This window comes from Macrobrachium nipponense, chromosome 12 (genome assembly GCF_015104395.2).
Source record: "Macrobrachium nipponense isolate FS-2020 chromosome 12, ASM1510439v2, whole genome shotgun sequence".
NCBI classification, from domain to species: Eukaryota; Metazoa; Arthropoda; class Malacostraca; order Decapoda; family Palaemonidae; genus Macrobrachium; species Macrobrachium nipponense.
Genome location: NC_087205.1, coordinates 40,804,698 through 40,818,386, shown reverse-complemented (window position 1 = coordinate 40,818,386; position 13,689 = coordinate 40,804,698). Strand labels below are relative to the sequence as shown.

General features: G+C 37.7%; 1 protein-coding gene across 6 annotated transcripts in view; it reads right to left on the bottom strand.

Moving 5' to 3' along the window:
- Window positions 1–13,689, bottom strand: part of LOC135224499 (zinc finger MIZ domain-containing protein 1-like) — an 84,923-nt gene that overhangs the window by 11,733 nt on the left and 59,501 nt on the right. For all 6 annotated transcript variants that reach the window (XM_064263512.1, XM_064263514.1, XM_064263513.1 and 3 more), the window contains one exon: window positions 13,257–13,476. In XM_064263512.1, the coding sequence (XP_064119582.1) occupies window positions 13,257–13,476 (220 nt within the window). The remainder of the gene's footprint in view (window positions 1–13,256; window positions 13,477–13,689) is intronic.

Sequence of the window (13,689 nt, the reverse complement as noted above, 5' to 3'; positions counted from 1 at the left end):
TTGATAATTAAAATATAATTAATGACGATGCATTATTCTCGTACGTAGCAAAATTTGCATAAGTAAACGGCACGATATGGAACAATTCTTTCCTGAAAAATAATATTACTAAAAAAAAACAATATAAAAAAACTTTGAAAATACAAAAAATTGTGGCCAGTAAAAACGCAACAATTCCAATTAAACGAAAAAAGGAGGGAAAAAAGGAAAGAATAAACCTCATTGAACAGACTTTTTCCCTTTTCTGCCCTGCCTTCACGCCATGGACCAATCACAGAGCTATATTTAGAAGGTTGTGTGACGTCACCACAGGCGAGCGACGCCATTGGTGGAAGGGAGAGAAGACTCCTCCCCCTCCCCCTTATACCTGCACGTATATACTACTATTCGACCTCTGCCGCTCAATAGAGTGGAGCTCTCTCTCTCTCTCTCTCTCTCTCTCTCTCTCTCTCTCTCTCTCTCTCTCTCTCTCCACGAAATTTTGAATGACTTTTACCGGATGAAAAAAAAAATTAAATAACATATATAAATTTAAGTGCTCTCAGTTGTAAAGTGTATAATAAATAGTATAAGGGATAAAATAGTTTATTAAGTATAAAATTGTGTAAAGTATAAATCTATATCGTGTAAAATTGTTTTAAGTATAAAATGGCACATGAATAATCAAATAGCAATAAAGTAAAGTATAAAATAGTATGATGTATAAATAGCGATAAGTATATAAAATAGTATGACGTATATATATAGCAATAAGTATAAACTTTGTAAGTATAAAATAGTAAAGATAATGAAACTGTATTAAGTATAAAACATAATAATATATATAAAATAGTATAAAACTGCATAAGAACAAATACTTTATACTTTGAAAGACTTTTTCTTTATCAAATAAAAATATAATTCTTTTGTCAATAACAGCAGTTATTTAAAAAATTCATCCCCCCCAAAAAAAAATCCCGGGTTTCCCACACTTTAATATACAAACAACGCCAGACCCTGCTAATACGAGAGAGAGAGAGAGAGAGAGAGAGTCTGCGGTTCTTTTCTTCCGTGATTCACTAACTCTGGGACTAGTCAGAGGGGGAGGGGGAGGGGGAGGGGGGGAAGAGGGTAGACTGCAGGAAGGGAGTTTCGCAAAGTATTCCAGAACGAGACAATTAATTGACAGATGAAGTGTGAGTGTGTTATATATATATATATATATATATATATATATATATATATATATATATATATGTATGTAAGTTTGTATATATATACATGTGTATGAAGATTAAGTTGAATTTTAATTTTTCAATTTCATGTATGTATGTATGTATATGCGTGAATATTATATTATATTATATATTATATATATATAATATATATATATATATATATAATATATATATATATAGATATGGTTAAACTATAAAATCTAAAATGGAAATTATTAATAACAAAAGTAACCAGAGATCAAATAACATATCGGATAATTAGATACAAAAAGGAAAAACTCCGGAAAACCGCAAAAAAAAGGCAAGGAAAAAAATAAACTCATTTTAAAACGACTCTCGCGGAGCGGGTATCTCTCTCTCTCTCTCTCTCTCTCTCTCTTCTCTCTCTCTCTCTCTCTCTCTCTCTCAGTCTCCGTCGTTCTTTCCATCTTATCTTTCACTTACTGGTTTGTCCTTTCACTTAATAGCGCCTGTATCTGAGAAGATAAAGGTAGTAATAGTAGTAGTGGCGGAAGTAGCGATGGTGGTAGTAGTAGTAGTAGTAGTAGTAGTAGTAGTAGTAGTAGTGGTGGTGGTGGTGATGATGATGATGGGCGAGCCACCAAGAATATCTTAGGGCAAGAAATTGGTTCAATAAGCCTTGGGTCTTATTTCAACCCCGCTCCCCCTCCCAAGATACAGGGGGAAGACGGAGGGAGGGAGGAAGAGGAGGGAGGAGAGGTAAGAGGGGGAGGGCAGGGGAAGAGCCAAGCCGAAACAAAGCAAGCCTTTCTCCCCTTTAGCACCTCCGGCAATACGGCCAATAATCGAATGAAGGGGAGGGAGGGAGGGAGCTGGTTGGTGTGTCTCAATACCATCTTCAAACTTGCCTCTTTCCAGAAACTAACATGCAACATTTTGGCCTGGGGGAGGGGGTAGGAAGGGGGAAGGGGGAAGCGAGCGAGGAGGGTAGGTCAAGAACATAGGGAAGGGATGTAGGAAGGAGGAGGAGGAGGAGAGGAGGGAGGGAGGAGGAGGGGGGGGGGGGAGGAAGGAGTTTGGAAATTGGGAATGGTGTTACCCTGCCGAGCGATTCTCGCCCTGGAGACCTTCTCGGGAAGGGCGAGAGAGAGAGGGAGAGAGCGAAGTTGCTTAGCGCCCCTTTGGCGGCGTCCCCAGGATGATATCTTATTCATGAGGAAGCGGCTCTAACCTGCCTGGATTAACGGAGAGAGAGAGAGAGAGAGAGAGAGAGAGAGAGACATAGCAGTATGTCTTAGCAACTGTTGGTTAGAAGCTTCTAATTACCGAAAAAAAATTTTAAATATTGTTTTTGCTCTGTCTTTAAATGGAAGGTAGGTTTAATGAAAGAAATAATAATAATAATAATAATAATAATATAATAATAAAATAATTATTATTATTTGGTAGGTTACCCTTTTTTAAACAAGTCTTGTTTGAAAGTTATTGCTGCTTCAGTGGCATTAATCGCCTCTATCTTTCTTATAGCGGCCTCTTTGTTGTTATTGTTACTTTACTTATACAAGTGAGTTACGCGGAAGGCAGTCAGTAAATGAAATGTGAGGTGTCTGCAATAATATATCTTGGAAGAAGACCCTCTTCCAAAGATATTCTGTTAAAAAGAATGGTTGTGTTTAGCAAATTAATTTTATACGATAACTTTTCTGTTCCTATAAATCGCTTTCCTGGCTAAGCAATATTATTCAATAACTGGCCAATATTCATATTGGTATTTAATAGAGAGGATGCTGGGAAGCTTTTTTATTTTTATTCAGCAGAGGAACTGGAGAAGCAGTGTCTTGGTGGCGGTATTTATAGTGGCTCAGCTCAGGTGCGATTTCTCATTGGCGACCATCCGTGTGGGATCTTATAATTCCTTGCTACCATCCGTGCGGGATCCTAGACTTCACTGCGACCATCCGTGTGGGATGGTGAGAGGCAGTTAGCCAATCAGAATTCGTCACCATGGACCCCACGCAACACACCATACATACTGTAGGACTACCGCATGAATTCCAGTCCCACAACACTTGCCCTACGATGCCCTTCTGGGTTTAAGGACGAAACGTTGCAAGAGAGAGAGAGAGAGAGAGAGAGAGAGAGAGAGAGAGAGAGAGAGAGAGGAACAGACGTCCCTAAGCAAGGAAAAACCAGAATGAGTCATTTAGTATCTTTTGGCAGTTAGGCTTAAGATCCGATTTGTACTGCATTTTGTATAATATATTCAATTTGACAAATATCACGTTTTTGACACGAATCCCCCATTTGGCGTTTTAATAGCCAATTTAAATACAGAAGAAAAGCCAGTAATAAGAAGAATAGAGAAACTTCTATACAAAATAAACGCGTCAGAAATAGCAATTATTTTTAATAAAACCTGAATTATTATTATTATTATTATTATTAACTCTTACCGAACTTGAGAATTATAGAGCGACAAAATACAACAATGACATCAATAAAAGTAACAGAATATATTAAATTCTAATCATGAAATTGAAAATATAATATACGTATATTATACATAAAAAATATACTTATATATAAGTGAGGAAGATCTCTTGAAACCTCCCAGAGGAAGAGGTGCAGTTGGATGTTGAGAAGTTGAAGCGGAGGTGCAATACATGACTACCCTTTCAATGCACTTTTATCTATTTGCTGATATTTTTTTTATTTTCAAATATGGGAGCTCTTCTTTCTGTATCTCCCTTCATCTCCTCCTACTTCTTCCTAATGAACACCAAATTTTTGGGAAGCTCGAATCTCAAGCCAATGGCCCCCTTGGGCTACTTCCATATGAATAGGTTTCATCTGAATAATAATAATAATAATAATAATAATAATAATAATAATAATAATAATAATAATAATAATAATAATAATAATAATAATAATAGCAGCTTGATACACCGCAGTCAAATGCATGGATTTCAAAAATGACGAATATCAATTCCTACGAAGGAGATCGCGGCTCGAAAAGCTGACCGTAGGATTACTAGAGGATGTCCCAAGGAAGGCCAAGCTGACTTGCTCGTCTTTTGTGCATTTATGCAAATATGGTTTCTCAAAAGCAAAGGTTTGCTTGCATGTTTTAAAAAGAATCATTCAACTGCAGTCTCTCTCTCTCTCTCTGCTTCGTAAGTTCGTGTATACCTTCTGTCCTTTATTGCCAGTACGAGCACGCAAGGAAAGAGCGCGCATGCGCGTGGGCAGGGGTACCACACTGGTTGTTTAAGATTACGGGGAAGGGAGAGGGGGAATGCTGATATGAGAGATGTTAGTTTTCGTGATTTGCGGCACATGTTCTCATGACCACAAACGGTGCCAGAGATTTTATATCAGAGTTTCATAATATTTTTAAGCAAATGAAAAGATTTTGAAAAGGTAAAATTGTTTTACCGTTTAAACGAATCATTTTCATACTATATTTTTAGTAGGTTAACCAAAAGAATTTTATAGATGATTTTGTTTTATCTTTTAATTATTTGTTTTTTTTTTGACAAAAATATAATGGGTGTTTCAATTTTACTAAATTACTTCTTGTATTTTTTAAAATACAAAGTATCTTTGCTAGTTTCAACTTTCTTTTAACCAATCATAAAATATATCAATATTAGTTTCAACCTCATTTTAAACAATCTCGAGGGGAAAATGTATTTACAATCATAAAAAATATCTTTCCTAATTTCAGCTGCCTTTTAACAATCAGCAAATGTATAGATATATATATATATCACACTATATATATTAATATATATATATATATTTAATATATATTATATATATATATTATAATATTATAATTCTTGGAGGGTTCATTCCCTTTTAAACGATCAAAGGGCAGATATATATATATAAACAAAATAACAAACATGTAATAAAAAGAACGCAATTTTCAAATGCTTTCCACTCGTAAATTGGGAGTTAATTAAAACTCATTAAACTCCAAAAGCTAAACTAGAAAAAACGAGAGAGAAAAATCAATGAACATCGACCGGAGGTTTTTATATAGATCAATATAGACGTTGTATCGACTGGCTACCAAATAAACGCACCCTCTCTCAGATTCAGGAGGATAAAAAGAACACCCCATGAACATGGGCAAAATAGAACACATTTCATTATATCGTTCATTTTCAAGACGAGGATGAGATGGTGGGATTGTATTATCTTTTATTTAGACTCTAATTAAATTAATTTTTCATTTAAGTTCCTCTTTCACTGTATAACTGTCATCCTTCTGATTTATTCATTTGTTTCTGTTTCAAACTTACTCATTCTTTATAGACAATTTCCCAAAGAATAAATATAAATATGATTGGCTACATATATCCTACATCACTTTTTTTCTAGTCGGCTGAGCCATGTCAATAAACATTGAGAGAGAGAGAGAGAGAAACGTTTCTTTCACGATGCTAATGTCACGCCAGTAAATATTGTGTGTGTGTGTGACAGACATCTTTTTGGGAACTGGAGGGGAATTTCTTTTTCCAGTTCTCTCATTTCCCCAACCTCCAAGGTGGGGAGGAACTTCAAACTCTGAGAACACGCTAAATGACTTAAATCTGCCGATATTTACCCCGCACGTTTTAACTCGTTCCAGCCCCACGAAGTCGGGGTATTATTTCGTTAAAAAGGACCGTTTTTTATGGGGTAATATTTTGTTAAATTATTTTAGGGCATTTTGTGAAAAAGTCCCAATTTTTAAGCGATGCTTTGTTAAAAAGCCCCAAATTTATTAGTTGTGTCAATTGTTATAAAGGCCAACTTTTATGTGTACCTAATGTAATATTTTGTTAAAAAGGAACAATTCTAAAACGGTGGTATATTGTTAAAAAGGAAAATTTTTAAGGTATTATGTAAAAAAAGGCCTTTTATAAAAGGTTATTGTGTTCAAAAGGCCAATTTTGTGGGGTATTATTTTGCCACAAAGGGCAATTCTGATTGTCATTTTTGAGTGGGTTTATTTCCTAAAAATGCAAACTTTTTTAAGAGTTTAATTTCGATATCAGCTCGGTACAAGTCTGATTGATTGACTGATTGATTTATGGTTACTGTAATATAATACTGGCGTCGCAGTCTCAACTAAAATGCAAACCCAAGGGAATCATCAGACTAATAGAAACACACACAATACACACACACACACACAAATAAATAAGCAATTAACTCATCATCTGATACATTTCAGTTCTGGGAATCGACGACTCAACATTTAAAAAAGATAAAAGAAAAATGATCCAAAAATCAATCAATTTTGCATCGAAGATGAAAAAAAAACGATGACAACTCTGTGGCTGCAATGACCCAACAGCTTCACCCCCTCCCTCCCTCGCCTCCCCACAACCCCCAAAAGGTGGGCGATACTCTAATTCCATCCGAATCGACCGAGATGGGCAGCGGAATGAACACTTGAAGTCGATCAACTGTCTTCGACAGAAGGGTAAAGCTTTATTAATTATTTTATTACTTTATTTGGAGGGGGGAGGGAGGAAGGGAAGGTGGAGAGGGAGGAGAGGAGAGGAGAGGAGAGGAGAGGGGGAGAAAAACTTCTACTACAAATTAATATCCAGAAGTTTCCCACCTTTCCTCTTCCCCAATTTTCCAGCCAAATCTTCCCCTCCCCACCAAAACCTATTACATATATATATATATATATATATATATATATATATATATATATATATATATATATATATATATATATATATATTACCCACACATACATGTGTGTGCGTGTGTAATTGTAACAGCCACAATGTCCTCTTAACGGCTCGAATTCTTCGGGTTTCTTTTGGATACATTTGTCATTATAAAGCCTTATGATCCAAGTGCAAGAAATATGAAGAACTTATATCTGGTAGCGGGGAAACAAACCCGCGCTACCATAATCACATTCGTACAAACATCAAATACACACACACATACACTAAACTTCATCTAAATATGTACATATGCACAGATCACACACACACACCACACACACACACACATATATATATATATATATAATATGATATATATATATATATACATATATATACATATATTTAGTATATATATATATATATATATAGAAGATATTGTATGGTATGTATGTAGTATGTATGTATGTTATTATATATATATATAATATATATATATATATATATTATATATATCATATATACGTAATCTCTTGCACCTGATATTAAAAAAATCTACTTCAAAGGCTTCGAAATGGAATACCTTTTTACTTTTTTTAATCCTCAATTTCCATAATGGAAGGAGAGAGAGAGAGAGAGAGAGAGAGAGAGAGAGAGAGAGAGAGAGAGAGACGCCATTACACTAATCAAGGATAGTGGCTTCTGATGTATTGTGTGCCTCTCTCTCTCTCTCTCTCTCTCTCTCTCTCTCTCTCTCTCTCATCTTAAGCCGCGCAGAAGGCACACACTACAACAACCTGGCGGCTCCCTGTTGCCGAAAAATTAATTTGCAAAATGCTTGCAGTGGGGACAGGAACTTGGGAAGGAAACACCGGCAGTGCAAACTCTGAAGGGTTGAAGGGTCAACGGATGTATGTTAATTCAGCACCCCCCCCCCCCCGCTTTCTCTCTTCTCTCTCTCTCTCGTCTCACTCTCTCTCTCTCTCTCTCACACACAAACATACAGAAAAAACACTAGGCTATACCCAGACAAAATCTCAGTGGTACCGTTATATAGTTGTGTGTGTGTGTCTGAAATTATGAGAACTTATAAAACATATTCATAATTAAAGACAACAAAGAAATTGTTTTGAAGGCCTCAAATGCAAATTGAAATCAGCTATTTGCAACAACAATACCAGAAATGCAATCATGAATTATTTAGGTCAGAGCCAAAACATTGCCCAACTTCAAAATGAACGCCTATGAGCCACCCCCTCCCCCCTTCCCTTTATGCGTGAAATAGAAACCTACCAAAATATAATATATGAAAATAATAATAAAAATGTTGAAAAAGGTCTTTTTGCAATAAACCAAGATGAAAAGAGAAAGGGAATCTCCAAAATGGACAAACTTCACGGTGGGTAACTTTCAAAGATGCAAAATCTGCTAAAAAAGAAAACAAAAATGTTCTCGTTGTATCATGGCATAAATCCCGCATTTTTCTCTCCAGAGAGAGAGAGAGAGAGAGAAGAGAGAGAGAGAGAGAGAGAGGAGAGAGAGAGAGTCACCGAAGAAGGCACAAAATTAAAATTCGACTTTACCCAAAATAGAGGTTGATGATAAGATTAATTTACGCCAGTGAATCTTTAACGATGAAAACTTTTCTGAGAGAGAGAGAGAGAGAGAGAGAGAAGAGAGAGAGAGAGTGAGGGGGGGGGGGGGGGAACCGCATCTTGACACGCAATCTGGATCAGATCCAAACGGTTGAGAATCCAAGTCCACTCCGTCATATTAAAGCCTCCTCGGTCCTTCCCCACCTCTCTCTCTCTCCTTCCTTCACCGAGAGAAGGGAGAGGGGGGGGGGGGAGGAGATCTGAAGAAGGGAAACCAGAGGAAAGTGTCTCAAAACTTTTTTTTTCTTTTTCCTCTCGACTACAGTATAGGGGGTTAACCTTTCCAAATGTCTGTGTGCATCCATCTACTTCCATTGATTTGTGCTCCACTTCCGTAGTCTGTCTCGTGTCAAGAATCATGAGTATGTCTGTATATGTCCCTGTATCACGAATCCAATAGTTAAATGACATCACAGACATTACTTTGCAATATCTCGATACAGCGAAGGAAAGACAAAGGAATTTCTCTGTCACTGATTTTCACATGTATACCGAGAGTTTATTTATTTATCAATTTATGCATCTGTCCCTCTTTTGAGGTACCAAGGCCCTCCCTCATATTCTCTCGTTAAGGCCACGAACCCAAACACGAAGTTAAGGACCGTGATACGAACAAACACAAAGCTGAATTAAAATTCTGAAAATCCGTTGAGCATTTCTATATGCAAGTCTACTTGGTTCCCCCCCCCCCTCTGCCCCCCCCCCCCCCTCCCCCCCCCTCCACCGCTCTCCTCTCTCTCTCTATCTCTCTCTCCCTCCCTCCCCGTGAATCCAATTTCACTTTGGTATTTTCCCCGTCAATATTTCCATGCAAATATTAAAAAGAATTATATAACACATTACCAAGTCGCCATCAAGAAAAGATATCACTATCTTTCTTTAACAAGTAACAAACCTAAATAGATAGATAGACAGATAAATAAATAAATAAATAAATAAAATGACTACTTACTAAATAAATAAAAGGAAAGTAAGGAGACTCGGTTCAATCACCCTCCCTAACACTGGGGAGGTGGTGAGCAGTCCTTCCCCCTTCTATATCCAAGTGGCGCCTCTCTCCCTTCAGCCCCCCCTCCCCACCCCTCTCTCACACAGTTTCTCCCACACAGTGCCATAGTCTGTAAGAGAGAGAGAGAGAGAGAGAGAGATAGAGAGAGAGAGAGAGAGAGCTCTAGACTCTCGGGAAATCGTCGGGTTGCCTGTGATTTATTATCATCCCCGTATTTTGGCCCGGTTGTGTATTGACACAATTCGTATTGTGTGTATGAGAGAGAGAGAGAGAGAGAGAGAGAGAGAGAGAGAGAGAGAGAGAGAGAGAGATCGCTTTGTTTATGATTTTTTTTTTTACGTTTTTTGAGGGAAAAATTAAGTGTAATGAGACACGAACGTTTAGGAAAAGTGACGATTTTTTTTAAAGATGACTGGCAAAATTCCATATACATTACACACACATACATACATACATACTAACATACATATACATTTATATATATATATATATATATATATTATATGATATATATATATATATATAATATGTGTGTGTGTGTAAATTCTTCTGTTAAAACAGGATACGTCTCAAGTATAAAAGGCCCATTAAAACCCTGGTTTAAAAGCTAAGGACTATACTTCGGTGGACCGTCTTCCACCCTTATCAAGGAGTGAATGACAGAAGAAGTTACACTGGCGAAACGTATAGTGAGAGATATGCCCTTAGGTGATTCCTGAGGTTACCGCTAAGCCGACATTGGTTCTGCTAATTGTCTTAATCTACTTCACCGTTGCCTTAAAACAGATATTGTCGATATGGTCAGAGTCCCAGGCTCCATCGGAAAGGTTGATCCTATATATATAATTCATTATTCAGGGGCTTGAAGTATATTTATCTATTAGACTCTCAAAAGTTCAAGTGAAGACGCAATGCATTACAACACTGAAAACATTCTCCTTATACTTTAATAATGACTTACATTTGTATCTATCTATTCATTATTGAATTGAATTTATTACTCCATCTTTTTTCCTTAATAACTAAGCTTTTTTTATATATTGCCTATTACTGTTTTTTACTTCTTTCTAATGAATGCTGTAATATTCTTTAAAAGCTGGCACCAAATGGGGGCGGGTGAGAGGGGGGTGAAATTTAAAAATAACCGATAATGATAGATATTATGTCTGTCCCATTGTTTTCCAGGGCGCTAAGAAGCATAGGGACACTCCCGATGTCCTTGAAGTCCAAGTTCGGCCCTCATAGGAAAGCAGGGGTGAGGAGGGGGTGACTTGTAAAAATAACATAAAACAACAGATATTAGTGTCTAGTCCATAGTTTTCGAGGTACCTCACATGAATAGTCACACTCCCGATGCCCTTTCTGTCCAAGTTTAGCCCTGATAGGAAGAGAGGGTGAGAATGGGGTGACATGTAAAAATAACATAAAATGACAGACATTAGTGTCTAATCCATAGTTTTAGAGGTTGCTGAGATAAACAGTGACAGTCCCAATGCCCTTTAAATCCTGGGTAGGTAAGCAGGCCCCATATGGGGGCAGCCATGTGCCTGTGTAAAATATTTTGTTGTAGTAACTTGAGGAAAATCGGTGTTGGGCAGGTTCTTGAGCCTCAACTGGAAGGTTAACTACGCAGGGTTCAGTCCAAGTTCAGCCCCAATGGGGGGGGGGGGGGGGGGGTGTTTGAGATGGGGTGGGAAGGGGTGACATGTAAACATAGTCAGAAAACAAGATAGGAAAGAGGATGACAAAGGGTGAAAAACAAAATGAAAAAAGGACAGATAGTAGTGTCTAATCTAATGACAGATATTAGTGTCTATCAGTCCCAATAGGAAAGGGGGGTGACTAGGGGCGAAAAATAATATGTAAAAAATGACAGATATTAGTGTCAACCAGTAGTTCTCAAGGTCACTGGGATGAATAGAGACACTCCTGATGTCCTTCAAGTCCAAGTTCAGCCCTGATAGGAATGGTGGGGTGAAAAGTGGTGGAATATAAAATGATTAAAAATGCTGGGCAATGTGACTGAAGCAACTATCTTAAATGAGAGAGAGAGAGAGAGAGAGAGAGAGAGAGAGAGAGAGAGAGAGAGATTTATTGGTTGTCATTCAGTTTTCCTGGGCAGTGTCGGGTTGGTCAGCTAATAATAATAATATTAATAATACTTTTTAATCTTCCTCACATTTGTACTTCCTCTTCTTAATGTTCTCACATTCCGTCCTATTATCCTTCACCTGTACATTTTCATTTTCGCTTTTTCCAATTCCTTACCATTCTCTTCTTCCATTTTCCTCCTCCCGCTCGTTCTCTTCTCCTTGTCTTTTCCTCACCACTCTCTCCTGCCAGTTGGTGGGTCCAACCTCCACCTCCTCCCCCACCTACCGACTCACAATCTCCTAACTCCTCTCTTTTTCTCTCTCATCCCACCCCCCATCTCTTTCTCTCCCCAGACCTCTTTCGGAACTATCCCTTAAGTGGAAAACTCTCTCTCTCTCTCTCTCTCTCTCTCTCTCTCTCCTGCAAACAACTTCTATTACGTTGGATTCACTCGTCGGGGTCGATGGGGAAAACGGGAAGAAACTTTATTTCCTTCCTTTTTTTCCATCGAGGTTTTTCCGTTTCTTATTTTTACTTGTTCTTGGAAGAGGAAGAGGAGGAGGAAGAAAGAGTAAGAGAGAGAGAGAGAGAATATATATTAAGATTCTGTGGGTATATATATATATATATCTATATATATATATATATATATATATATATATATATATATATAATCACTATGATTCTCTCTCTTTCCCGCATCAGCCTCCTCCTCCTCCAAGTATTTCCCCCAAGTAAGAAAGGCAAAAAACTCGATGGGAAAAAAAAAAAAAAACAAAAAAAAAAAAAAAAAAAAAAAAAAAGTTATTTCCCGTTTTTCCCATCGACTCTAACGAGTGAATCCAATGTAATAAAAGTTATACGCACGCACGCGCACACACACACACACACACACACACACATATATATATATATATATATATAATATATATATATATATATATATATATATATATATATGAAGATAAATTCCATGAAGTTAAGAAAAACGAAGACGAAGATCTGCAAGGCATTTCGCCTTCTTGTGTTATACTGAGAAGGCTAAGTATAGGACAAGAGGCCAAAAGGCCTTGCAGAACTTCGTCGTTTCTCTTTCCTTCGTGGAATTTGTCTCTATTTATATATTCATCACGTTCCATTTTTTCGTGATTCAGTTACAGACACACACGTACACACACACACACACACACACACAATACAGTATCGTGTTTCTCAGTTATTTGCAGAAAGGTGGGCAGTCATAGTCGTGTTTATGAAGACGAAACGTCCTTGTAGAGATAGACATATGCAGAGCGCAAAACTTTCGTCCATCCTTCTGTGGACTTGGCCTTTCACAGGTCATCAGACCCGGTTAACTCACCTGGCTGCTGACCTTGGATTCTGCAACGCCGTTCTAACCAAGAATTTGATTCTAACATCAATCAATCAATCAATGATATATGAGTTTCCACCCCTTGTCATAAAATCTCGACCATGGTCTATTAACAGGCGAACCGGATCCGGAATCTGTAAGGCCATTCTAACCTCAATTCCTCTACAACAGACAAGAGCGACGTCCCCTGAAAACACCTTGACCAGCGTCAGAGCGACGCTTAAAACAATACCAGGTAATCGGATCCTAATCCGGATAACTCACCTGTCCGTTGTACTGTCCCTGCATATCCGGTCTCTCCGGCCGGAGGGCAACGGCGGTGGCCGTAGCGGTAGCCGTAGCTGCTGCGACCATAGCCGCCGCGTTGAGGGCGTTTTCGGCGCCCCCGACGTTGCCGCCCATGTTCCCCGGGGCGCCCATGCCGCCCGGACCGCCCATGGTGTTCCCGCCGCCCATCGTCGGTCCCGGGCTGTTTGTGAAACCGCTAAACAAGAGAAAGAAAAAATGTCTAAGGTATTTTTTAGTTAGAGACATAAAATAAAAAATTAAAATGAACTTTTGATTTGAAATTAAAAGAAAAATATTTCTTATTGGAAATCAAATGAAATTACTTTTTTCTATATAAAAAAGAACAAGTTTAAAATACACTGGCTTCCATATGAAACTTTCTCAAAAATGTAAATAAACATCATATAAT